Consider the following 27,241-nt stretch of genomic DNA (forward strand, 5'->3'; position numbering starts at 1 on the left):
TCTGCTTTACGCCAATCTTGTGGAACTGAGCCTGTGGAAATGGAGTCCTTGAATATTAAATATAATTGTTTGGCTATTACTGAGCTTAACTACTTGAGAACTCTTGGATGTATGCCATCGGAGCCAGGTGCCTTATTTACTTTAATTTTTTCAAGTCGCTTATGAATTTCTTCCTCAGTTAACCAATTGTTCATTAATATGGAGGTTGTGGCTTCCTCCTGCAGCACTACTATTGAACTTGATTCTTCCCTGGTAAACACAGAGGCAAAGAATTTGTTTAATACCTCTGCTTTTTCCTTATCTCCAATAATCTGCCTACCCATCTCACACTGAAAGGGTCCTATATTTTCTTTTCTCATTTTTTTGTTATTAAGGTACTTAAAGAACATTTTAGGGTTGAGCTTACTTTCTATTGCAATCCTTTTTTCATTATCCATTTTCGCTAATTTGATTGCCCTTTTGCAATTAAAAGTTACATTTTCCTGTCTTGCCTTCAAATACTTCTGGGGCACGCTACCCCCGTATCTGATCAAGCTCCTCACCCCTATCACAGGCAGCACTTATCACCTGAGATTTGACTCCAAGGGACGTTTCACGGTCCCATGGTTCAATAAAGTATCCAGCCACTCTGCCTTCTCGCCGTATGGCGAGAAACGCATAAGAGGATTCTTGTTCCATTCCTGTGTTCGTGCCATATGTATCCATTACATTTTCAATTTTATCATACTTCCTCCAGCCCTTTCATCATTGCAGTGCCTCTCCTCATCCAACTACCTCTCTGTTGTCTGTCTATGGTAATATGCCATATGAGACTTTTTGGGCTCTCTTGAGACACTGTCATAAAGGACTCAATATCTGGGCATTACTACAGAATTGAATATTCACTTCCAGTTTGCTTTGCTCTTTGTGTCGTTCTTGTATCTTTTTTTGTTGTATTTTTTAATCCCCCTCCCCCAAAACCATGACACCTTTGGTCTTTCTGACTAATGGGGTGCACTATAAAGATGGGTGTTTTCCATTTCTTTGTAATCCTCATGATGGCCCCATAGCGGGCCAAAACATTAGTTCTATTACTTTTCCATATACTTGATTCTTGCTAAGTCATATCAATAGTAGAATTTTTTTTAAACAATCTGCAGTAGTTATGTCTATGATAGGCCATTGGAAGTACTAGCACCTGATATTTACTTCATTTAAAGTCCACGCTAGGCAACCCTCACAACTTATAACACTGACTTTGACTAGATATACAAACAGGGCACCTTGAATTAGCAAGGAGCTTGCTAATAATCTTTTAAGCATCCTAGGTATTTTTACAGGCTACTACAATACTGCCAATATTCAAAATAAATGTTCTGCGTTATATGTTGTATTGTTATAAATAAATAATAATAATAATAATAAATACAATAGTTGAAAGTAACTGTCAATACCTGTTTCTGTTCCTGGCTGTCTTCTGTTTATCGACTGAGTGAAATCGCTAAAAAAGTGTATTTGAACGAATATATAAAATAGTAGTAGTACTCTAGGTCTGAAAAATAAACGGTAGCATTTCCTCAATGCCCCTTAGTAACATCATATACCGAACACTGATGTGAAGTCATTGAAGTCTACACCAAAATCTGTTGTTGGCAGGGCATGCAAACCCTTACATTAATAGTCGCACTGCTGTGGTGAGCTAATTTCAAATGGTTAGCAAAAGCTGATACTTCTATGTGGGGTTTAAGGAATTCATTCTCAAAGGACCATTAGTGGTAATTTTACTAACATCACCACAAAACGGAGGGAGAAAAAAAAAAAAACAACCTGTCTGTCTACACTCTTCCAGCTTGATTCATTCATTCACTTTCACTGACCTTTTTACCTATTTGTTGTCTTTTCAAAAAAACATTCCTCTGGCAAACATCTGCTATTTTTATAAGCAGTGTACAACATAAACAGATGTAAGCTTTAATTTCATTTGTATGTCAGGAAACAAACATCTGGGCTTTATTACGTAAACCAACAAAATATTATCCTAGCACTGACAATAATTTATCCTTTTGACAAAACCAAAGTTCTAATAATTGCAAACGTTTTCAAAAAGGATTTAAAGAATTGAAATAGAGAGCTAGTGTGGTATTTCCGACAAATACATATCCAGTTAGACCTGTTGTCTATCAGTTTCTATTGACAGGATTTATAAAAGAGCTTATTTCTGTACAGAAAAAGCTACACTCCATTATACCAATTGGCCTCCTTACTGAAGATAATTTATTTAACTAGCATTGACTTCATGAATATTTACTTTTAACACTGATACTATAACGCCTGACTGTATTTATTACTCCGAGCCCTTAAAATCAGAACTGTTTTTTTTTTTTTTGCTACGTTTTATTTAGCATTTTCATATCACCGGTATCATAACAAAGACAGCACATCAAATTAAATTAAAATGTACAGGGTAAAAGGAAATTACAGAAATCTTAATAATAATAATGGGAGGGGGGGGGGGTCCCGGGATTGGTACAAAGTATACATTGTATTTGTTGAGATTCATGCATCTATTGAACAAATACAGACTATCTCTTGCGAAAACATATATGCGACTCAGACCGGCCTGCAACTCCATTTCTCATTACTATCACCCGGCACATAGATCAATAATCTTTCATATTACTCAGAACCTTATCTATTTGTTGAAATGTGAAAACCAGGGCTCACAGGTGTCAATAAACCTATTGGTTGAGTTATGAAGGTAAGCTGACAATTTCTCGAGATAGGCTATAGCCCATATATACTTGCAGACACATTGGAAGGGAGGAGGGGGGGGGGGTGTTGTCTTATACACTCCCAGAAATGGGCTATGGAGCAACATGGGGAGTTAAAAATTTGGGTGATTTGCTTAGACTCAATATTGTTTGAGCTGGGGATTGGATCGCCCAGAAACAAGAGAAGAGGCTCCATGGGGATTTGGAGACCAAGCAAGTCTGCTATCAAATGGAGGATTTTGTCCCATAGGGGTTTAATCATGGGGCATTCCCACCAGATATGCATTCCCACCAGATATGCAAGATGGAGCCCGGGCTAACACATTCTTGCATTCATAAGGGAGAGACATATTGAATACAACTTGACAGGGGTGAAATACCACCATTATAAAATCTTGTAAATATTTTCTTTTACTACAACACATGTAGAGTTTGTGGCTGCTGCCTCCCAAATGTCCTTCCAGCCATCTATTTCTAGGGGGTGTTTAAGTCTTTTTCCCTTGCTAGCATCTATTTATCCTTTTTTGGTTCCCTTGAAATAGGGCGTATTGCACGGTACTGTATCCGTCAGAGGTGACTCCCTCAGTTAAGAATAGGGAATTACACCAGGATTCAAACAGGGTCAGCTCTAAAGGCAAACTCTTTATATTTTGTTTAAATGAGATGTTAGATTTTTAAATATTTGTAATGTTCAACATTTGGTATTGAGAATATTGATTATAAATTAGGGAATGAAAATTGTTCTTGAATTCATCACATCTTTAACTCTAGTAATCACTTCTTGGATCCAAAGATTTGGACGGTTTCGGTTGTATCCTGGCGAGAAAGTGGATTTAGAGAATAGGGGGTACATCATAGAAAAAGGGGCCGTTACATTTTTAGATTTAAGACCGTCCCATAAATTGCATGAAAAGGCGAGAATAGGGTTATAATATACCGTATTTGCTCGATTCTAAGACGCACCTTTTCTCCCATTTACACATGTGTGAAATTGGGATGCATCTTTGAATCGATGTTTAAAAAAAAAAAAAAAAAAACTTCTAGGGGGCGCTTACCAAAAGCTGGTATCATTGGCGGCTGGTTGAAGTGCTGGCTGCGTCTCCCATTGCCCCCCCAGCGTGATTGTCAGATATACGGCGGTGTGGCCCCGCGCGACTATCAGCTGGGCAGTGCGGCGGTAGAAGTGCCGGCTACCTATCCCATCCCCACCTCCCCCGGGCGACCATCAGCTGGGTGGTGCAGCTCCCATTCCCCCCCTCCGTCTCCCCGAGCTGGGCAGTGCTGCAGAAGTGCCGCCGGCTGAATCTCCCATTCCCCCCTGCCCCCGGGCGCGACTCGCGACTATCAGCTGTCCGGCGGTAGAAGTGTGTGTGTGTCTCTCTCTGTGTGTGTGTGTTTCTGTCTCTGTCTGTGTCTCTCCCCCACCCACTGTCCAATCTCTGTGTGAACTCCAGGAGGTGCAGAGGGAGCTGTGTGTGTGTGTCTGTGTGTGTCTGTTTGTGTCTGTGTCCCTCCATTCTCTCCCTCCCCCTTCCCTCCATTCACTCCTTCCTTCCATTCTCTGCCTCCCCCTTACCTCCATTCCCTCCTTCTCCCCCTTACCTCTATTCCCTCCTCCCCCCATCCATCATTCTCTCTCCGCTCATCCGATACGGTCTCTCTCTCCCCTTTCTGTGTCTGCCTCTCTCTCCCCATTCTGTGTCTGTCTCTCTCTAGTGTAGATAAATGTTATCAGCTGTCCGGCGGTAGAAGTGTGTGTGTGTGTGTCTCTCTCTGTGTGTGTGTGTGTGTGTCTGTGTCTCCCCCCCACCCCCTGTCCAATCTCTGTGTGAACTCCAGGAGGTGCAGAGGGAGCAGTGTGTGTGTCTGTGTGTCCCTCCATTCTATCCCTCCCCCCTTCCCTCCATTCTCTCTTTCCCCCTCTTCCCTCCATTCTCTCCTTCCCCCCTTACCTCCATTCCCTCCTTCCCCCCCTTACCTCCATTCTCTCCCTCTCCCCCTTCCCTCCATTCTCACCTCCCGCCCATCCATCATTCTCTCTCCGCTCATCCGATACTGTCTCTCTCTCCCCTTTCTGTGTCTGCCTCTCTCTCCCCATTCTGTGTCTGTCTCTCTCTAGTGTAGATAAATGTTATGCTATTGTCTGCTAGTTAAAAAAAATAATTCTGCATATTTAATATATTGAGGTTCCCCCCTCCCCAATTTTTTTTAATTAAATCAAGGGTGCGTCTTAGAATCGATGGCGTCTTAGAATCGAGGAAATAGGGTATCATTTATGGTCTAGACATTTTCGCTATCCAAAGTATATTTTATAATTCCTCATAGAAGCAAATTAGATCCTCTAGTTCTACCCATCTCTTTTCCCTTGGATCACTATAAACCACTTTCTGTTTTGGGACGATATAAATGATTTCTGTTGACTCTTGGCTTTTTGTTTTGCCAGATAATGTGGTTAATTCTATTCTGAAGTCTTTGGAACACCTTTTCATTAGGGGACATTTAGAGGAGGGAGGAGTGCAGGAGTTATTATAAAAACATTTACAATGGTGGTCATTCCTAAAATGACTAGTAATGAAAGAAAACGTAACAATTACATATGTGATCAAGAGTAAAAATGGAAAGTTACGGTAATTAATACAAAGTAAAAAAAAGTTAGACGAAATTTTTACTAAATCTTAAAAATGTACAGTATACAGTCACAATGAAACCACACAGGTATGAATGACTTTGTGTGAGCTTGGATGATAATACATGTACCAATTTCATAACATGATACCCAAGTCTTATAAAACTGATTGTTTCAAAAGCAGACCTGTTTACCAAATAACGTTGGAGAGCAGCAATGGAGTTAAACAGCAATGTAATCAACCAATAGCACAGCATACAGCCGCGGCCCTTTTTATTTGAAAACTTCTCGGATATTTTTCGTTGACTTTTTCCGAATGCCACGCGCTTCACCGCGTTCATGCGGCGTTCATGCGGCGTTCATGCGACATTCATGCCGTATTCATGTCGCATTCATGCCGGCGTCACCCGCGCTTGATCTGTTTAATAATAATGGTTCGGATTTAATTTGTTGCAATTCTTCGCGTATCCGCCAGGTGGCAGATATTCATGAATTGTAATGAATTCTAATGTGTACACTACAGTACAGGCAATATAACAAGAGAAGCTGCACACCACATATAACAAATCAAAATACTTGCAAGGACCGGTGCTCCTAGTTAAGGGATATCTGCCTAAAAAAATCCAGTTTATGGAGAAGAATTGAATGATCCAGGGCAACTTTAGATTTCTATGAAAAATGTATTCAGCACAAAAAACACAACGTTTCATCCCTCCTAGGGGACTTTATCAAGTGACTGGCTTGCAGAGACTACAGAAATGTCAAGTATAAATAGCTAAAACACCCAGGTGAGAAAACTTGGTGTTTAAGTTGCCCTGGATCATTCAATTCTTCTACACTACAGTACAGTACATGTGCTTCAGTAATGTGCCGACTTGCAGGTCTTTAAAAACAGTGGTCCATTGTGAATTGACCTTGGTACTGAAGAAGTTACAATCATGTATCAATATAGGCTTTTCATATTAAAAACTAAATGCGCAGTGTCTGGTGTTCTATTGTCCTGAGAGTTCAGAGATGAGTGCACCACTTCAGTCCATGTTCAAAAAAACAGACATAACGTACGCTTATTTAATATGGGCTGCAATTAATGCAACAGATGATAAGATGGCCACAGCTGTTCAAATTTATCAATATTTTATCGACAATTATGAGTATGTTTCCGGGGGGGAGGGGGGTAAATCTGCATGAAAGAGTAGCTATACTGTAGTTCAAAGAAATATTTTCAACAGGTCATCATAATGTTTTGATCCACACACACCCAAATCAATAAAAATCACATAAAGCATGCGAATGACTAGTGTCGCATTAAAAAGCTACAGTACCGATTGAATATCAGAATACCAAGAATTTTTATGCAGGCACATGTCTGGAAACGAAACAAAAAAAATAATTCAGACTTGAACTTCCAAATGAATGTGAAGCTATACACGCATGCGCTGAAATGTGACACCAGGCTCTGTACGTTATACACGCAGGAATGTGATGACAGGTTCGGGATGATTGAAGCCAGAAAGCCATCTGGCTTTCAGAAAGCCACCTGGCTGGGAGAGATGTACTGTAGATAAGAAGTTGAAATAGTACTTTAGCCTTGTGTATGTGCGGGGGCAAGAGGTATGGAGAGCGCTGTACTGTATGCGCCGAAATGTGATACTGTAACACGCCTATGCGTTTCAACAATGTTCAAATGAGACATACAGTACTGTACAGTACACGCATAATATAAAAACAGTATGAAAAGAAGTAAAAGTACTGTTTACAAAATAATACAATACATATAGAAATGTGTTAATTTTATATTCGAAGAAGACGCAACGTTATATTTTTGTAATACTGTATACAGTAAATCTTCCATTTTACAAATACTGCACGCACACACAGACTTGCAGAAAATGTACGGCTGAACTGTAGGTTGAATGGCTATTAGACTTTTAAGACAACAGCGAACCTGTGTTTTTAGACGGTACTGCAGTATAGCAGACAGCGCTAAAAATCCGAGCGCTAACATACCGGAAACCGCTCCGTAAAAAAAGAAAATATACCGGATCTGCCCGCGGTTATCAGAGCGCCGCGGATTCGGCCGCATTAGGATAAAGGTGGCCGCAGTTGTACATACATTTTTATTTTACACAAATCTGACACTTAAGTATTTGTATTTTTTAAATTTAGACTTGGGAGGGGTTTGATTTCCTCTGCCTACTTCCCTTTTGGGTGATGTCACTGTGTGTTCAGCCAGTGCTTGTACAGTCAGAGCCTCCCCCTCCCCACCTGCTCTTAACTTTATTGGTTCTCTGATAAGGTCAGGGTGGGATAAGGGTAAAGACAATACTTGATTGACACTACCTCATTCGGAGGCCCCTAAGAAATGCAACTAACCGACTACAGATGTTGCAAGCCTAAATGTCTCCGATGCCGCTGCCACGCGACCACGGTGGTCGCAGCACTGGAGGATTATCGCTGTGGGGAATTCCATTCGGAAGCATGGACCACCCGCAGCTCAATTGCGGCAATCCCGCTCTCAGCGCCTCAGACCTTTGCTTCTTTTTCTGCTGCGCCAAGCAGCAAGTCTTGCTACATCTGTATGTATGTACACCAGCTTCCAAAATCAGTTAGACCTATATAGAGTTCCATATCAGAGGGTCATGCAATGCAGGGGTGCGCATACTAGGGGGCGCTGGAATGTCCAGGGGGGGTGCGGCGGTTGCACAGGCCCGGCGCTCATCCCCACAGCATTAAAATTAAATGCTGGGGGATCGCGTGAGGCCTCTGCAACTCTACTTACCGTGATTCAGGTGGCTGGTGTGATTCGTCGCTATGGCAACATGGCATCAAATGACGCTGCGGGGTCATGTGACATGACTTCTCATGTCATCGCCATGGCAACACTGCGTTAAATTATGCAGTGGCGTCACGTGACATGACCCCGCAACGTCATTTGACGCTGACCACGCACCCCTGATGCAATGCACTGGATTTCATGTTAGAGGGGACAAAACTGCGATAGTTTCATGTTACAAAGGCAATACAATAGGTTGCAAGTCAGATGACACCTTTAAACTTTGTAAATAGGGGTTTACCTGTTCGTTGCGAGAGGGGTCAGCAACTGTCCTCTCTAGCAACGAAAGATTAAAAGGTGACTTTATGGTTTATACTACCAATATTAAGAGAGGCAGTGAAATATATCAGTATACAGTACAGCAGTATAACAGTGTATTCTTAGACACACACCTCATAAAATGCTTTGTTGTCATCCCAGTGGTGACTCTCAGCATCCTGGAAAATACTTGTAGCACAAACGTTGATGCAGTAATTTGTAACTTGAAACTGGAGATTGCTGATGAACTCCTGATATCGCTGGACACATGCTATAAACAGGGGCCTGCATTGAAAGGATAGTCAAAAGGTAAGAGTTTAAGAGGTAGCAAGTTTTAATCAGAACGTATCAAACGTTTTGTCCAAGAAGAGTACAAGTATCAACCAACATTACCAAACAATTTGTCTTTGTTTTACAGTATCTGTTCCCCCTTGCACCTCAAAATGACATAAAAAGTATTATCAAGACACCATCTAGTTAATTGTATATTATATATGTAATATTAATTGTGGCGCAATTTTTGTGTTACATACTAATTTAGATGTCTCTATTTTATCATGTATTTACTTATAAAATATTTTATCAGGAAGTAATACATTGAGCGTTACCTCTCGTTTTCAAGTATGTCCTGGGCATAGAGTTAAGATGACAAATAATATATGGTTACAAATACATAGTTGCATAAGTGAACAGGGTATACATTATATACAAGACATTGATTAACAGTTAGAGATAATATATATTATAGACTTATGTAACAGTTACAGACCAGATTACAATGTGAGACAGCTTTAGTTTTGAAAGAACTTAGACTGGTGGCGGCTGTGAGAGTCTCCAGTAGAATGTTCCAGTTTGGGGATGCACGGTAAGGAGCGGAAAATTGGAAACGTTTGTGAGTAAAATTTTAACTGCATGCTGCCCTAAATAGTTTTATTCCTTTGTTTCAGTGATAAGACCGACTTTTAGATTTAAACCTATTGTTTAAAGGAAGATAGGCTGAAAATTATTGAGTTAGGGTTAGTAGCGCTTGCACTAGCTGCTGTGTATAATAGATAAACGCTTACAATATTTACATGTACATACCATAACACAATATCTGGATTATGATTATTAAGTATACATTGGAAAAAAGGCACGTATAATTTAATAGTGCAAACAGGGAAACGTACCTTTTACTCATTTGTTCATTATAGTAGGTAAAATGATGAAGGACATGGATAGCACTGGAGAGAACAGTAAACCAGTTTTTTAGTGGAGCTTTGGATGGAATTTGCTTGCTCCACTCTTCCAACCTTGTCAGAACCAATGTTGTTACTTTGCAGAAGGCCTCCACAAAGCATGTCCTTATTTCCTGAAGTGAATTATCTTTGCATGCAAGAGCCAAAGAAAGCAGCGAGTCAAATTCTTCAGTGATGTCAAAACAAACCTGGTGGGAGAAATGCATGATATTGAAGATATTTTTTTTTAATAAGGTTAAAAGATTAGATATGCAAGTCAGAAAGCTTAAATGTCATCTGATGGTCAAATTTGCTCATCACCTATGTGCACACCAGGGTGTTTTGCTCGACTTGAGTGCCATAGCCCTGTGGTTTCTATGTCATTGGTGTTCTTAATAGAGGTGACCCTGTGTCAGCCGCCTTTATAGTGGCAGCAACAGGGTGCATGTCGCGCGAACAACAAACCTCTTCTCTATGAGCCGCTCATAGAGCGCAAGAGACCGCGCGAACGATGAAGCGCGACTGTGCTTGCGATTCTCGAGAAGACAACATTTCTTGTCTTTGTCGAGCGAAGGCCGGGTTACGTGCTCGGTTCAGCCAATGAGGGCGAACCACTCACGTGACGTCACAGCCTCGCCTCCCCGTCGCGCAAACCCAAAGAGCAGAAATCGGTCGAGCGGCATCATGCTCTTCGTCGCATGCTTGTCCTCTATAAATGCGGCCTAACAGAGGTGACCCAGTGATGCCCAAACACCATAGACACAAACCTTTACCACGGGTTCTGAGTTACATGTACAATATTAAACAAGGCTCTGTAAAATATCCTGATATGGAAATGCAATAAGGAATATTACTGACAGCTGGCAAATGTGGAGTTGCCTTTGAGATGTCTCAGTGGTGTATGTCTTGAACCGGGATGCATTCATTTATTGAAACTTTACCTTACACTGAACATTGTTTGATGCCCTCACTAATATGCACATAGGATTACTATTGACATTTACCTTGTGCACGTCCTTACTTGGGTTGCCTTGAAAATATGCTACTGTTCCCTGTATAATGTATGTGAAACTTCCCTAAAATATTAAAATATTCTTTGTCCCTTGTAATTGGAGAGGATGATTTCAAGCCTAAATATTAATTATGCTATATTCTCTATATTCATATATATTCAGCACGTAACTGGTTAAAATAAGTAATTTAGTATTAAGTTAGAAATTATATTGGAAAATGATAAGCTGACTGCAAAGATTAGCTGAATACAGGCAGATGTAGATGTAGCCAGGTCCCTTTGCATGCCTGCTGCCCCGCGACCCCCCCCTCGTCTCCTCCGCTGCTGCGAGTCACTCGATGGGACCGCCGGCATTCCTGGAGGGTGGGGGCCAGTGCAGGGAGCGTTTGGGTGTCCCGGCAGTTCTTGGCGGCTCCCGAGCAAGGCGCCGCCATCTTGCTGTAGATCGCGCATGCGCAGTGAGTCCCGACGGCCCTGTAGAGTTCGCGCATGCGCAGGACAAGCGTGCGAACGCTAGCCTACCAGGGAAGGCTCTTGATCGGGACTACAAGTCACATGAGCCTCTTCCCATGAAGAGACTTGGGCTCAAGTCTGTGCCCAAAGAGACAGAGACTATATCCAGGGTGGGATCACCCCTGGCAGGACCCTCGTGCGAGGAAACACCGGATCAGACGGGATCACCAAGCGGCAGATCCTTTTCGAAGTTGCTTGCAGGCCCGAGTGCAGGAGCGCTCGGCAGGTACCTTCCTAAGTGCACCAACGTATCCTATACATATTATCCTTACACATAGTGGCAGCGCTGACCACGGGACAAAGGGGTTAGGCTGTGGACACGGTGTGGGGATACACGTGGTGGGTAGGTACACTCCTAGTGGAGTGAAAGACATTTTGGGACTGCGTTATAAACTGTGAGTTACCCCCCTAGAGGGAGTATATTATTAAAGTGTGTTGTTATTTCCTGCATATATATATAAACTGGTTATATACATTCCCGTGTATGTACTTATTGTGTATGTGGGTCCTGTGTAGGCAACCTTCTACATTTCTAGAACCCTGCACAGGTGGAGGCGCTGTAAACCAGATCGAGCTGAAGGACTCACCCCAGGTTCCCACCAAGCGGAGGCTCAGGCCTCTTGTGAACCTACAGGTATATACACCACACTTGGTAACACATAGGTTTCCACCCACACACACTGTATCTGTGATTGGGATAGAGGGAATACCCGTTACATAGAAATGCTTGTCTTTGTTTTAAGAGTTTGAATTCAAAAGTTAGGCCTGGGACCCACTGCGCCCGACGGCGCGGTGGGTCACACGAGAGTTCCCCACCAGCAGGGGAATCCTCCCGAGCCGGTCCCGGTCCCCCCTGGCTGCACAGCTCACTACACGCTGTGATGCGTCAGCCGCTAGGGGATACAAGAGAATTGTAATTCCTAGCGTCGACGCGTCACGTGGTGTGGCTGTGAGCCAATGAGGAGGGGAGGCTTCGGGGAGCGGGGAGGAGAGAGTGGAGGGAAATCAGCGTGAGTGCCTGTCTGTGTGTGTGTATGTGTGTTTGTGTATGTGTGTGCCTGCCTGTGTGTGTGCATGAGTGCCTGCCTGTGTGTGTGTGTGTACGTGCATGAGTGCCTGCGTGTGTGTGTGTGCCTGAGTGTCAGCGTGTGAGTAGGGCAGCCCGCAGCAGCTCCCTCCTTCAGCTGCAGCCCGAGCCCGTGGCGGGGGGGGGTGACATGAATAATGCAATTGGATTTTACACAAATTACAGTCCAAAATGACACTGCCAGCTCAGAAAATTGCCTTCTTATCTCAATATTTGTGCCGATCTAGTCAACATTCGTGCAGCCGTTGGTACACTGCAGCCGGACATATGCGGTATGCCCAACCATTGTTTAGAATCAGCTGCTTGTGAGAAGGGGGAGGGGCTATCGCGGGTCCCTCCGCTTAAACCACGCCCCCTCCCTCCCACTCCAGCCCCGGCTCCCGCTCCCTACAGACCGCATATCGCGGTCTGTGTCTGTCAGCGCCCCGCCTGTCTGCAGTGCTGGCACGCTGACGGAGGGAGCGGGGCCTTAGCCTTAGTTAAATAGATAGTGAGTATGACAATACAATAGAGATAGGTCTTAAAAGATTAGGAACATTTAACTATATTTACTTAGTGACAAAACAAAGAAGGTCTTCTAGATCAAAGTAAATGAAGGGATATTGGTTTAAACATTGATGACTTACTAAGAACATTTTGGACTGACACTGAGAAAAACAGATGATTGCAATGTTTAGACTGGCTAAGAGAAATGTATAAAGATTGTATTTCAATGTATAGAATTCAGAATCATTCAACACCAAACTAAGGATTCTCCACTCTAACTAAATTATATATGCCTGAAATGATGCTGTAAAAGATGTTTTCTATTGTCTCTGAATAAATTGAGAAAAGAACCGGGCCGTGGAAAATTTGATATATATTGGAAGGTGGGACATTTATTTGCACCCATTTAATGAAGCAAATGTTCAGTAATCTGTCCTTCAGTGTAAAATAACAAGACCTATTATACAGAGATACTTATTCTCGCTTTTACATTTCTGCTTCATTTTGTTTTTCTCTTCTGTTCAAATTGTATTGCGCTCTATTATTTATAGTCATATGTAGAAGCACATGCACACCGCTGGTAGGTGCTGGAGGGGGGTACTTATCTGCCGGTGCACTGTATCCAGGGAGGTCCAGACATCCCAGAGGTACTCGAGCAAAGGAATGGAAGCAGGCACACGGTCTTTCTAAAGGTGCAGTTTATTGTCCAACGTTTCGGCAAATAGATTGCCGTTATCAAGGAGAGGGCTACAGAACATGCTAAACATACCACAATTTATACACAAATGGGTACTCACCCCCCAACGATCACTGCTGCCTTGCTCCTGGATGTCGACGCCCCCATCGTGACGTCAGAGCGCCAGCGCAACGTGGCATGATGACGTCATGTGCCACCAGGGGAGGATCCCAGGGCTCCACGATGAGACAGCCTCCCCAATGCCTGTAACAGGCTAAGATGGCTGTCCTGCAGGAAGCTGGAAACTCAGGGAGCAGCCCCCTCACTGGCAGCAGAGGCTCCCCTTGTGACGTCAGCGTGCCCTCACGGGGGCGGGAGGGCGGGCCCCAGGCATCAGACATGCCCTGGATAGGTGACACTGTGGTTATATAATTAATTTGTACACTTTATTTAATTATTTTTTCTTTAATATCTTGTAGTCTCATTACACTTGATTGTTTATGTAAGGGCTCTCACCCCTGCACGATCATTCAGTCCTCCTTGGGCATCAGGCTGTCTTTCTTCCACTCCAAGGCAGGTCTGATGCATGGGGCCTGCCCCCCGCCCCCGTGAGGGCACGCTGACGTCACCAGGGGAACCTCTGCTGCCAGTGAGGGGGCGGCTCCCTGAGTTTCCAGCTACCTGCAGGACAGCAATCTTAGCCTGTTACAGGCATTGGGGAGGCTGTCTCCTCGTGGGGCCCTGGGATCCTCCCCTGGTGGCGCATGACGTTATCACGCCACGTTGCGCTGGCGCTCTGACGTCAGGATGGGGCGTCGACATCCAGGAGCAAGGCAGCAGTGATCGTTGGGGGGTGAGTACCCATTTGTGTATAAATTGTGGTATGTTTAGCATGTTCTGTAGCCCTCTCCTTGATAAAGGCAATCTATTTGCCGAAACGTTGGACCTTTGGTGGCACAATAAACTGCACCTTTAGAAAGACCGTGTTCCTGCTTCCATTCCTTTGCTCTATTATTTATACTCATATTAGGTATTGATTTTTGATCCAACAGAAACTATTTTGTCAACATTGGTTTTTGCCAACTATGCTCCATGTGGTTCCATTTTACGTTGAAATTAAGACTTTATTTCTAGTTTCTAGGCATTTTCCCCTCTTTTTCTTTGTTTCACATTCAGTGTTTGAGATGGTTGCTTTACAGACCAGTTGCTGCTTGCTTATGCCTGTGCTTTCTTAGGCCTGGGACATAGTGCCCCAAACAGTGCTGAGGCGCGCTGAGGCTCAGGGAAAGCGGTGCTTTCCCTGGCCTTACACAGCGCGCCATCAGGGGGCGGGCCGGGGCGAGACAGTGACATCACGGAGCTGGTTCGCCCTCATTGGGCGAACCGCTCACATGACCGGCCCTGTGCTCCGGCAAGCGGGGAAATTTCAAAACTCTTTCAAACACACGCTTCCCCAAGCGTGCTGACGCGTGTGCGAGCCCCTGCTAAAGCCGCTCTCATTGCTGCTGCAGGGCTCAGTGCCGAGCAGCAGCACAGCTCAGCACGGGTCAGCACATAAGCGCTGACCATGTCCGAGGCCTAAGGCATTCTTCATGAGGTATATTTACCAAGCAAAGAGTCTGGCAGGCCCAAATCGTTGCCCCATTTTTTTTGTATATCATGGAGTAAATAAAAATCAATATGCTTTTAGAACTTCGGAGTGCTGTGGACTCTATTTATTTTTTCTATACATTTAAGCCAACTGAGGTGGACATCAGTGGATACACTCGCAACCGGAACAGACACGTCTAGAGTACAATCTTTATATGTTGTACTTTATATCTTATGAGTAGAGATGGGCGAACTTGCTATATATATATATATATATATATATATATATATATATATTTATATATATATATATATATATATATATATAAAATTAGGAAAAACGCACACTCCTAATGCGTGTGTGAAAGTTTATATCAATTTATTTAAAATAGGACAACCTATGTCCACTAGCAGATATAAAATACATATAAAAATATATATTTACAGCAATATCAAGCAAAAAAGAAAAATGTCCTCCGGCGCACAAACTCAAGCAGGGTTTCCAAATATAAGAGGAATACAAGGAAAATACAGAGAAAACAAATAGACAGATTGCTGTAATTGACTTAATTAGTCAGACCAGTATAGTCATATCAGCCTGTGATGTGTCTCTGTCAATGCAATTCTTGCTCAGATGAAGTCAGTTAAGTCAGAGCAAACTCAGATTAATAATGGTAACCCTACACTAGTTTTATACTTTATATTTAGTGGATAGTGCTGCTTCATTTTCCTTAAAGTAATATCAGTATAACATCAGATCAAGCTGTGATCTCCATATGAGAGGAGGAGGGCAAAAATTGCCTTAAGGGCTTCAAAAGTCTCTAAATCTGAAATTAGAGTCAGTGTCACTGGCACAATAACAAGCAGTGTGTAACGTTTATAGGGAGTCCTGTATGCAATCCACGTGGTAGATAAAGATGAGTAGAATATGTTACCGGTCCGACAGATGATAGACAAATCCAGTTGCTCATCAGTAGTGCAGGTATAACTGCTTCTTCTACTCCTAAAGTGCAGAAGACAATTGTACTTAATCGGGAATAACGTCAGTCACATACCCGTCAGCTGAACCCTCCGCAGGTAGATGGCGTTGATTCGGGAGACCAAGTATGTAATTGCAATCTGCAAACGCTGAAAATATACAAACAAGATGTCTTGCCAGTAGATGTGATGTCCACAGTTGTACAATGGTACCATAGAGCTCCATGACCGGGGTTAACTTGGACCAACCCGCTGAACGTATTGTTAGTCCATAAACCCATCACAGGAAAAGATCCGGTGAGAAACAACTCACAACAGCCCTCTGCTCCTCTATGGGGAACTCCTCACACAGCTGATCTGGTCAATGTGATGACGTTAATCCTACTACGTCAGCTGTTACGCTGACTTCATTAGGGGAATGCCATGGGGGTGTGTCAAAGATCTATTTAAAGCATGCTCAAATGCACCATTTTAAAGTCTACTGCAAACAATAACATTTTATTGTTTGGAGCAGACTTTAAAATGGTGCTTTTTTTTTATAATGGTATTATCTCTACAGCTGTTACAATTGAATACCTTCTTGACTGCCTATTTTTGGATCAGAGATCTGGTCTCTTTGAGCATTCTTTAAATAGATCTTGGGCACACACCCATGGCATTACCCTGATGAAGGCGGAGCAACAGCTGACGTAACGCGTAGGGCTAACATCATCATATTGACCAGATCAGATGTGTGAGGAGTTCCCCATAGAGGAGCGTTGTGAGTTGTTTCTCTCCGGATCTTTTCCTGTGACCGGTTTATGGACTAACAATACTGTCCAGCCGGTTTCTGCAAGTTAACCCCGGGCACGGAAATCCATGGAGCTCCATGGTACCATTGTACAACTTTGGACATCACATCTACTGGCAAGACATCTGGTTTGCATATTTTCAGTGTTTGCAGATTGCAGTTACATACTTGGTCTCCCGAAACAACTCCATCTACCTGCGGAGGCTTCAACTGACAGGTATGTGACGGACGTCATTCCCAATTCAGCATAATTGTCTTCTGCACTTTAGGAATAGGAGAAGCAGTAATACCTGGACTACTAATGAGCAACTGGATGTGTCTATTATCTGCCGCACCGGTGATATATTCTATACATCTTTATCTACCACGTGGATTGTATACGGGACTCCCTATAAATGTTACACATGATACACACTGCTGGTGATTGTGCAAGCAACTCACTTTTTGAGCCCTCAAGACAATTTGTGCCCTCCTCCTCCCATGTGGAGATCACAGCTTGATCTGATATTATACTGATATTTCTTTAAGTATATGTTTTTTTAATGTATTTTACATCTGCTAGTGGACGTAGGTTGTCCTGTTTTTAATAAATTGTTCTACACATTCACACATGCATTAGGAGTGTGCACTTTTACTAATTTTCTATACAGTACATGTGCTTTGGGATTAGGTTGTTCCTGGAAGAGCTGCCTTTCTCCCCACCTATAAGCATTCCCTCATCTAATTGCCAATCCAATCTGGCTGGCAATACTGTTACTGTATTTATTCCATCTGTATATTTATACATTCCTCCCATTTATGGTTTGGGTTTACTCATGTTAGCACAAAATATTGATTTCATTAATATATACACCTTGAGCGCTGTTTTTTTCTTGTGTGTGTATGTATATATATATATATATATATATATATATATATATATATATATATATATATATACAGGGCTCGACAAATCCGGTCGCCTGGTCGCCAGGGGCGGCCGGATTTGCCCTGTGGCGACCCCGCCTAATGGCCGCTTAGCGCACGCGGTTCTGTGATTAAAAAAAAAAATTTGATTTAAATTTTTTTTTATTTATTATTATTTTTTTTTTACAAATCCAGCAACCGAGGCGGGAAGTGGTAGTGGAGGTGCTTCTCTCCGTCCCCGCGCTCCTGCTGCCCGCCGGGTGGGGGAGGTGGTAGCTGGGATGCTCCTCCCCGTCGCTCGTCCCCGCGAGGTGCTAGTAGAGGTGCTTTTCTCTGTCCCCGCGCTCCCGCTGCCCGCCGGGTGGGAGGTGGTAGCTGGGATGCTCCTCCCCGTCGCTCGTCCCCGCGAGGCGGGAGGTGCTAGTAGAGGTGCTTCTCTCCATCCCCGCCGGGTGGGAGGTGGTAGCGGGGATGCTCCTCCCCGCGAGGCGGGAGGTGCTAGTAGAGGTGCTCCTCCGTCCCCGGCGCTCCCGCTGCCTGCAGGGCGGGAAGTGGGTGCGGGGATGCACCTCCCCGTTCCGGTGCTCGTCCCCGCGAGGCGGAGGTGCTCGTCTCCGGCGCTCCTCTCTGTCCCCGGTGCTCCCGCTGCCCGCCGGACGGGAGGTGGTAGCGGGGATGCTCCTCCCCGTCGCTCGTTCCCGCGAGGCAGGAGGTGCTAGTAGAGGTGCTCCTCCGTCCCCGGTGCTCCCGCTGCCTGCTGGGCGAGAAGTGGGTGCGAGGATGCTCCACCCCTTTCCGGTGCTCGTCCCCGCGAGGTGGGAGGTGCTAGTAGAGGTGCTTCTCTCCATCCCCGCGCTCTCGCTGCCCGCCGGATGGGAGGTGGTAGCGGGTATGCTCATCCCCGTCACTCATCCCCGCGAGGCAGGAGGTGCTAGTAGAGGTGCTCCTCCGTCCCCGGTGTTCCCGCTGCCTGCTGGGCGAGAAGTGGGTGCGAGGATGCTCCACCCCTTTCTGGTGCTCGTCCCCGCGAGGCGGGGGTGCTCGTCTCCGGCGCTCCTCTCCGTCCCCGGCGCTCCCGAGAGAGATAGAGAGTGTGTGTGTATGAGAGAGAGTGTGTGTGTATGAGAGAGAGTGTGTGTGTATGAGAGAGAGTGTGTGTGTATGAGAGTGTGTGTGTGTGTGTGTGTGTGTGTGTGTGTGTGTGTGTGTGTGTGTGTGTGTGTGAGCGAGAGTGGGTGTGTGGGTGTGAGTGAGAGAGAGTGTGTGTGTGTGTGTGTGTATGGGAGTGTGTGTATGAGAGAGTATGTGTGTGTGTATGAGAGAGAGAGTATGTGTGTGTGTATGAGAGAGAGAGTATGAGTATGAGTGTGTGTGTGTGTGTGTGTGTGTGTGTGTGTGTGTGTGTGTGTGTGTGTGTGTGTGTGTGTGTGTGTGTGTGTGTGTGTGTGTGTGTGTGTGTGTGTGTGTGTGTATGGGAGTGTGTGTGTATGGGAGTGTGTGTGTGTGTGTTTGTGTATGAGAGAGTGTGTATGTGTATGAGAGAGTGTGTGTGTATGAGAGAGATAGAGAGTGTGTGTGTATGAGAGAGAGTGTGTGTGTATGAGAGAGTGTGTGTGTATGAGAGAGAGTGTGTGTGTATGAGAGTGTGTGTGTTTGTGTGTGTGTATGAGAGTGAGTGTGTGTGTGTGTGTGTATGAGAGCGTGTGTGTGTGTGTGTGTGTGTGTGTGTGTGTGTGTGTGTGTGTGTGTGTGTGTGTGCGAGAGTGGGTGTGTGGGTGTGCAAGACACCAGAGGTACCCCCCAATCAGTCACCCCCCATCTAGTCAGTCAGTCACCCAGTCCGTCACCCCCTCCCCACCCAATCCCCCAGTCGGTCAGCCCCTCCCCACCCAATAACCCCAGTCGGTCACCCCCCCAATCAGTCAGTCGCCTCCTCTCAATCTCTCTCCCCCCATCTGTCTCTCTCTCCCCTCTTCCGTCTCTCTCTCTCCCCTCTTCCTGTCTCTCTCCCCTGTCTCTGTCTCTCTCCCCTAATCCAGAAGACAGGTAGGGAACACCTCCCCTCCAACATATAACATTGCAGGAATGCGGGTACCTGGACATTGAGGGACTGCGGATCAGGTAAGATCCCAGGCGGGATTGCTGCTTTAGATATTGTGAAGCGGGGGCATCCAGACACTGGTTAATGGGTGCAGGAAACTAGTCACACACACACACGCACCTAACGAGGGCTAATTGTAATTTTTGGGGGCGGGACTAGGGGCGTGGCTATGGGCGGGGCTAGGTGGCGAGTAGATTTTTTGGTTCGGCGAGTGGATTTTTGGGTGATTTATCAAGCACTGTATATATATATATATATATATATATATATATATATATATATTCAAATAACGGGGAAAAACAGGGGGAAGGGATGGGAAAAGAAAACCTCGCATCTACTTTTTACATAAATTATGCCACCATAGGCCAGAGAAATGTCCTGTTAAATTTACATGAGTAAGGTATGGCGGTGCTCACGGGTTGTGAATAATATAGAAAGAAAGAGAAAAAAGTAACCCGTATGGGAGCACTCAGGTATGCAAAAGATTAATTAATTTATTTATTTGACACAATGCAAAAAGGAATGAATAAACAGTACATGATTAAAAACACTTAAAAAAGAGGCATGGACCCCTGTCACGGTTGTTACCCTAAAGCACTGATAAGCAACACTAGGGAACGACATGCATTGTCAACCCTAAACATGAGTAGAATAGTGACTCAAAAGACACTAGGGTAAATCAAAATAAATCACAATAGGTTATTGGGTTCAAAAGGCACCTATACAGAGCTAAGAATGATTCACACTACACACCAAACGGTGGACTGATCAAAGTATAAATGACAGTCACCAGGCATCACACATCTGCATGAGTATACAATAATTTGACCAGTACCTTCAGCATAAATCCTGTGTGGGAAAGGTGGTAAAATGGAATATAATCCCTAGGTGTGTGGAGTAGTTGAGTTGGTGGAATAGCATGTATAGGAAAATACCTAATGGACGCCTATTACATAACCCTGTGTTAATAGTCAGTGCCCCTAATGAAAAAATTATGAAAGTCACAGTCCAGAAAAATATTTAGCATAGGTGCTGGGTAGCATAGTTACGTGAGCCAGTGGGTCAGGGGTCCTGCCTAGCACCCCCACTCCGACGCGAACCTCTCCCACCCCCCGGGTAGACCTATAGTATCAGGCATAGGAGGTTTGAGTGAGCCCATATGTAGATTTATTGACCTCTTTCTGCAATTGTCTGTTGAAACATTACCATCTTTTTTAAGGGACACCATGGATGTATTGTCTAAATTGGAGAACACCACGGTCGATGAAGGCGTTCTCCTCGCGACCTGTGATGTAGAATCTCTCTACACATGCATCCATCATAAAGACGGTTTAAAAGCAGCCAAGTTTTACCTATCTATGCAAAATCTTACAGGTGACCTGATTGAGCTGATCATCAACTTACTTAACTTTATATTGTCCCACAACTATTTCATCTTTAAACACAGATACTATTTGCAGAAAAGAGGCACTGCAATGGGCGCGACCTGTGCACCCTCCTATGCCAATCTCTTCCTGGGCTGGTGGGAGAGAGAGGTGGTTTTTACTGATGAGAACCAAATACATACACAGCACGTCTTACTGTGGTTGAGGTACATCGATGACGTGCTTGTCCTCTGGCGAGGTAATGCTAGTGGATTCAGTGCGTTTATCGGTGTCCTCAACCACAATGATCTAAACATTAGGCTGACATTTCAGTCGAGTCCAACGAAAATTGAGTTTCTGGACTTGACAATCAGTATTGGTAAAGTCAAGTTTTGGATATTTTGGTACCTGCCTTTGCAACTTTCTTTGGCTTTTCCTTCTCTGAAATTGGTCCATAGGAGTCATAAGATTTATAGATGCTAACAAGACTTATCATGGAGCCACCGGTTGACGAATGTTCTTGATTTCCACGTTGAAGATTTTGAATGGAAAAATCTTCCACTTCAATTGGCATGCAGTGCAGCAGAGAATGTGACAAGGCTTTCAAGCTGTTCCTCCAACCAAATTTGAAGGCAGGCTAGGATACAAAATGCATACATTTAAATTAATGTAACCCTTTTGCTGACAGTACTGAAATGCATTGCTTTCCTTGCTAAATAACCCGGTGAAAAAGTGTGACCTCTGAAATGCAATATTTGAAAAATACTTTTAATTTTGGTAAATCAGTTTTCATCTATCTTAATTTCTGTGCATCTTAAACCTGTATGTGGAATAGATCACAAACCTACGACAACCAGCTCTGCTACCGGAAGACTGGTGGCACTCTCCTTGTGACCACGTGATCGCTTGAGGTAGCCATGGTTGCAACCTGCCCTAAATAATGTGAACGGAAGTGGAAGGGCTGAACTTCCATTCTGATCACGTTCACTGATCTGGTGTTGAATTCCCTCTCCCCTTAAAAAAATGAACCGAAATAGCATGATGTACCCTTTTTTAGCAAAACTGCTCCTGGCGTAAAAGCCCTCATTATGTACAGGGTACGTCATAAAAGCAGCCAAAGGGTTAAGGCACCTCCCCTGTATGGTTTACATCAGGAGGATGACTATCTTAAAAGGGCAATTCTAATTACTAGGAATTACTTTTAACAATTACATAAAGGAGACCAGTCTGACTCCTTGAATGTGTCTTACATTTAACAAAATAAAGTTTGACCTACTGTACTACTGTACTTCCTTGCGAGTCACCTTGGGAGCACAAATGTGAAATTACAAAAGTCCTGCAAGTAGCACAGCTACCTTAATGTAACTCAGGTTGCTGATGAGTACAGGGAGCTATAGATAGATAGATGATACGTATATAGATGCTTAGGCTAGTTTTTTTAAAATAAGAATGATTGTAGAGTTAAACCCTTTCGCTACCAGATAGGTCTGCTATGCGTTCCAGACCACATGGCAAACCTGCGAATGAAGATGTCAAACTAAATAGAAAAATCAAAAGCAGACTTTTAAATCATATTATCCACAGTGGCCTCAGTATTACAGACGAAAACTATGCTATTTAATTTATTGTATGTTAAAACATTGTAAAATAAAAAATCATAATTACATTCCACTGTCACTCTGTAATTTTGTGATGCTGCTCAGATTGTTTTTTATGTGGAAAAAAAAATGAAATTTCCTTACCACTCATTAAAATTAAATTTGTTGGTTTCTTCGTTGTTGTTTTAATGACAATGACATATTTTTATAATTGGAACTGACGGTTCCTTTGTTCTGAGCCCCTCAACTTTCAGCTCAGGGGACCCCTCGGTTCCCGAGATACATACTGTTTTGGTGCAGTTGTTTCCCATCATAAAACTATGCTGCATCGTCCAATAAGAAGCCTCATTCGATGTTGCGGCTTCTTATCGGCCTGCAGATCCCATGAGATTTGACTGCCATATTGTTATCCTGCAAGGGAGCACAGGCACCAGTGAGTACATCAGTATGTATTTCAGGAACCAGGAAACACATAACAGAATATAGCACAATTCTAATTATGTAGAAAAGTGAATATATCATTTTTTTTTTAAATGTAGGCGAGATTGCTACTATGATCCCTCTATGGGGCTCCAATATCTCTATGATAACAAAAGCAGGGATTGTGTCTTATTCCTTTGCTGCAAGAGAGACTTGCAATGCATCACAGAAAGGAATGTTAGCAACGCTTAGAAATAATTTTTTCAATTTCTTCTGCCTTTAGATCACACCTTTTATAGTAAAAAAAACCTTGTGTTTTTATACATTGAACACATTCATTTTTATGTAAGCTATATTTTTTAGAGATGTGCTTTATAATTCGGTCCTGATCCTTGTAATGTTATAATTGTCGCACCATTGATTTCACAATTATGTACCAGACTCATACTATTGACTGATGAAAACAGTGCTATTTGTATATTCTGAGGTAGTTTGTGTTGCGGAGGATGTTAGGTCTAATTGTAAACTAATGTTAAAAAAAATAGATCTTAAAAAAAAAAAGTGAAATGGGTACAAAAATGTTTAAGGGTTAATGGCTTTCACTTTATTTGGTAAACCATATGCTGGTATTGAGCGCACCGTTTCCTTCATTAGCAGAGAACTCTCATCCAGCACGTAGGTTTCATTCACTTTTGCTTGTGCACCTTTATCTTCCCCGCAATCAGTCTTGAGAATTCCTACATTGAATAGAAATGATTCGAATTAATTATTTGGATTCAACTGTAACCGTACAACCTATTTTAAAATGTATAGAAAACTTATATTGAATACATTTTCAGGTTAGCTGTTTAGAGACAGGTGCATCATAAACACTTGTCATGTGGCTAGCAACCATATTGTTATCTGTTTGCACATGTCGCTTCCAGTGAGGATACGAGTCTTCCTATGAGACTGAATTATTTTCTCCCATTTCTTTTTTTTTTACCTGTTTCCTTGTATAATTACTTTTGATTTTTATTTGGTGTTTAAGTTGGAGGTAGTTGTTGTTCCATCATATATACTGTAGAGGTTTTGGTGTAGTAGATAGTTAGTAGATAATCCTTTTTTTAGACCAGTCGGACGCAGTGTATTATCTTTTTTGCACCACACTGTTTAGAAAGAGTATATGCTTAAAAAGAAATTAAATGTTTTCATCCATTGAATAGGAATGTCTTTAGGAGCAATTCTATGTATGCATCTATTGACTATCATCTGTGGTGATTGTGGGGGGGTTGTTACTGTAAGGAATCGGGGAACGATGTGTTTCCTCCTTAGCTATTGCTCCACAAGCCTCCGCACCGCTTACAGAGCGAGCGCGCACACGGAGGCTTTCTGAAAACACCATTGAGCTTGGTCCTGCCCCCCACTCGTGTCACGCATCACTCATGCGCGCTCGCGACGATCGAGCACTGCTCCCCAGCTCCGTGGCAACATTCCTGTTACCACTAACTGTGCTCACCTGTCTCCTGCATCCTCTGTCCAATCCCTGCTCCCGCAGGGGCCGCGCCTCCGCTCCGCCTCTCGCACTGATTGCTCCAGCCTTGCTATAAAAACCCTGCATGCTCAGTCACTCATTGCTGAGCATAAACCCTTGTAGCCTTGTGTTCCTGCTGTGCTTTGCCTTGCATTGTGCCTAACCTCTCTTGCTTCCAGTTGATCTCACGTGTACCGACCCGGCTTGACTATTGGACCCTCTCTGGATAATGACCCCGGCTTGCCCCTGACTACCCGCACTTCACCATCCCTGTCCACGACTATTGGACACTTTACTACCCCACCAGCTCCAACCCCTGGCCACGGCACAACGGAAATCGACTACGATGCTGCCTCCGCCCTTCGACCTCGGCAAGTATCTGGACTAGCCCAATCTCTCCAACCCAGACCCAGCTACGTTGAAAATCCACTTTCCAGGCTCGCCCCCGCTGCTGTGGGTGCGCAGTTCTATACTTTCCCACCTCAGTACCGGGGTCCTGCCTTGTTCGTGGTGAGCGCAAGCCTTACACTTACATTTTTAGGTGTATATTCCAGTGGTAAAATACAATATTTGGGTATTTTTTCATATACCCGAGTACTTTTCTGGGCTCTCTGTCTTGATTGCCCTCTGCAACTTCTGAATGAATATCAGACAGTGTAGCTCTAAATTGACTTTTATTTTGCGGAAGAAATTTACTCTTTCCCCCGAAAATTCTTTAAATATAACCAGAAAATCCCAGCAAAAGAAACCGAGTATAATTAGTTTTTTTTTAAGTAGAAGAATCAGCCACCCAGGACCTTAGTCATAGGGCCCTACTTAAGGTGATGAAAATGTAAAACGGACACCTTGCTCCGTAACCTGATGAGATCAAAGGAAACATCACAAAAAGTATTTAGCCATTTTGAGTGTATGTCTTAAGATCTCGTGGTTTACCTACAGTATGTGTCAACATTGAGAAAAATGTGTTTAGATGCACTGCACAGTTTTTGGAGCAGAGCTGTGGCATATGTAAGAACAGTTTCTTGCATCTGATGTTAGATCTGTGACCCATGTAACTCCTCCCACTAAGTCGCAAGCTACTGTAGGGCAGACGGGAAAATGAGAGCAAAATGCTTTGTGTGACGTCTTGTAGCAACTGGGGAGTGGATCCCAGTAGCTGGAAATGTGTCAGGTTCATGGAGCTTCTCCGTTCCACAGGCGCCTCCCGCACTGTTGCTAGGGGCACACGTGCCCCTTCGTCCACGCATGCGCACCACCCTCCAGGGAGACCCCGGCCCCCTTCTCCTCTGCATGACGTCACGGCGGATAGGTTCGCCGGCGGCGCACTCGCCCCGTCACTCAAGCACGTGCACCAGCTGATGCCAGGATCACATTAGGCAGTACCACACCTGGCTTTCATCCAGCCTCTTCCTATCGTTGCTCGTTGCTCTTAGATCTGACAGCACCACCCCTGGGATCCTCTCATTGGTTCCTGTCCCTTTATATGCCCAATCAGCCCTTTGCTGATTGCTGAGCATAGAATTTCCTTTTTGTGTGTGCTTGCTACTTCTGTTCGTTGCTGTGCTGTGTTTGGACCCTTGCCTTCTCGTTGTGACCCCTGCTCGGACTCGGACCTCTGCTATCTCGGACTTCGGCTCGTCATCGGACTCCCACTCTCCCCTCTCCTAGACCACGGCTTCGGACTTCGACTACTCTTCTCTCTCCAATCCCTGACTACGGCAAGGAGCTCGACCATTCTACACTCTCCTACCCTGACCTGGCTACCCGACTCTGACTCTGCAATCCAGACCTGCCCACGCGGTTGTAGGGTGGTGGTTATATAAGTCTCCACCTCAGCCTCGCAGCCTAGTCCAGTTTGTGATAAGCACACATTATAAAATAGCAGGGCAGGCAGCGAGAGGCGTAGTCAGGGTCACAGGCAAAAGTCCAGGCCAGGTAAAGTCGCATAGTCGAAAGGGCAAGACGGGGTCTGGCAACGATAACAGGTACAACAAGGAGCAGCAAAGCAGTGAGCTAGTCTATCCAGGAAGCACCAGTATAAACAAGCAAGGAGGAACAGGAGGTTTATATAGGGCTGGCTGAAGACATGGGACAGGTGCAGGTGATTATCTCATTATGATCTCGTGAGTTCTCTACTGACTAAGTGTAAGGAATCGGGGAACACGCCCTCCGCAACGCGCTTCCTCCTTACTTGCAGCCTCAAGCAGCTCTGCGGATATTACCACACGCGCGGGCGGAGAGGTTCTAATAACATCTTAGGGACGAACCCCGCCTCCAGTTCACGTCACGGCACCATGCGACGCACACACATGATGCGTGTGCACCGCTCCCCAGCTGCGTGTCAACAATCAATGATATCCTTATCACGCCCACCTGTCTCCTGCACCGCTCCACCTATCCCTGGCTCTGCTGTGGCCGCACCTCCACTCCTCCCCTCTGTCTCATTGGTCCTGATCTCCCATATATGCTCAGCTGTGCCACTTGCACTTTGGCTGAGCATAGTTCCTTGTAGCCTTGTTGTTC

General features: G+C 44.2%; 1 protein-coding gene across 6 annotated transcripts in view; it reads right to left on the reverse strand.

The window, feature by feature from the left end:
• Positions 1–27,241, reverse strand: part of KIAA0825 (KIAA0825 ortholog) — a 440,138-nt gene that overhangs the window by 288,530 nt on the left and 124,367 nt on the right. For all 6 annotated transcript variants that reach the window (XR_012800113.1, XM_075593181.1, XM_075593165.1 and 3 more), the window contains 4 exons: positions 23,845–23,942; positions 21,600–21,824; positions 9,637–9,893; positions 8,602–8,752 (listed from right to left, as the gene is read on the reverse strand). Coding sequence is in view for 5 of the 6 variants with exons in the window: in XM_075593181.1 (XP_075449296.1) it covers positions 8,602–8,752; positions 9,637–9,893; positions 21,600–21,824; positions 23,845–23,942 (731 nt within the window). In the remaining variant the exon portion in view is untranslated. The remainder of the gene's footprint in view (positions 1–8,601; positions 8,753–9,636; positions 9,894–21,599; positions 21,825–23,844; positions 23,943–27,241) is intronic.

The sequence above is a fragment of the Ascaphus truei genome, chromosome 1 (assembly GCF_040206685.1).
Source record: "Ascaphus truei isolate aAscTru1 chromosome 1, aAscTru1.hap1, whole genome shotgun sequence".
NCBI lineage: Eukaryota > Metazoa > Chordata > Amphibia > Anura > Ascaphidae > Ascaphus > Ascaphus truei.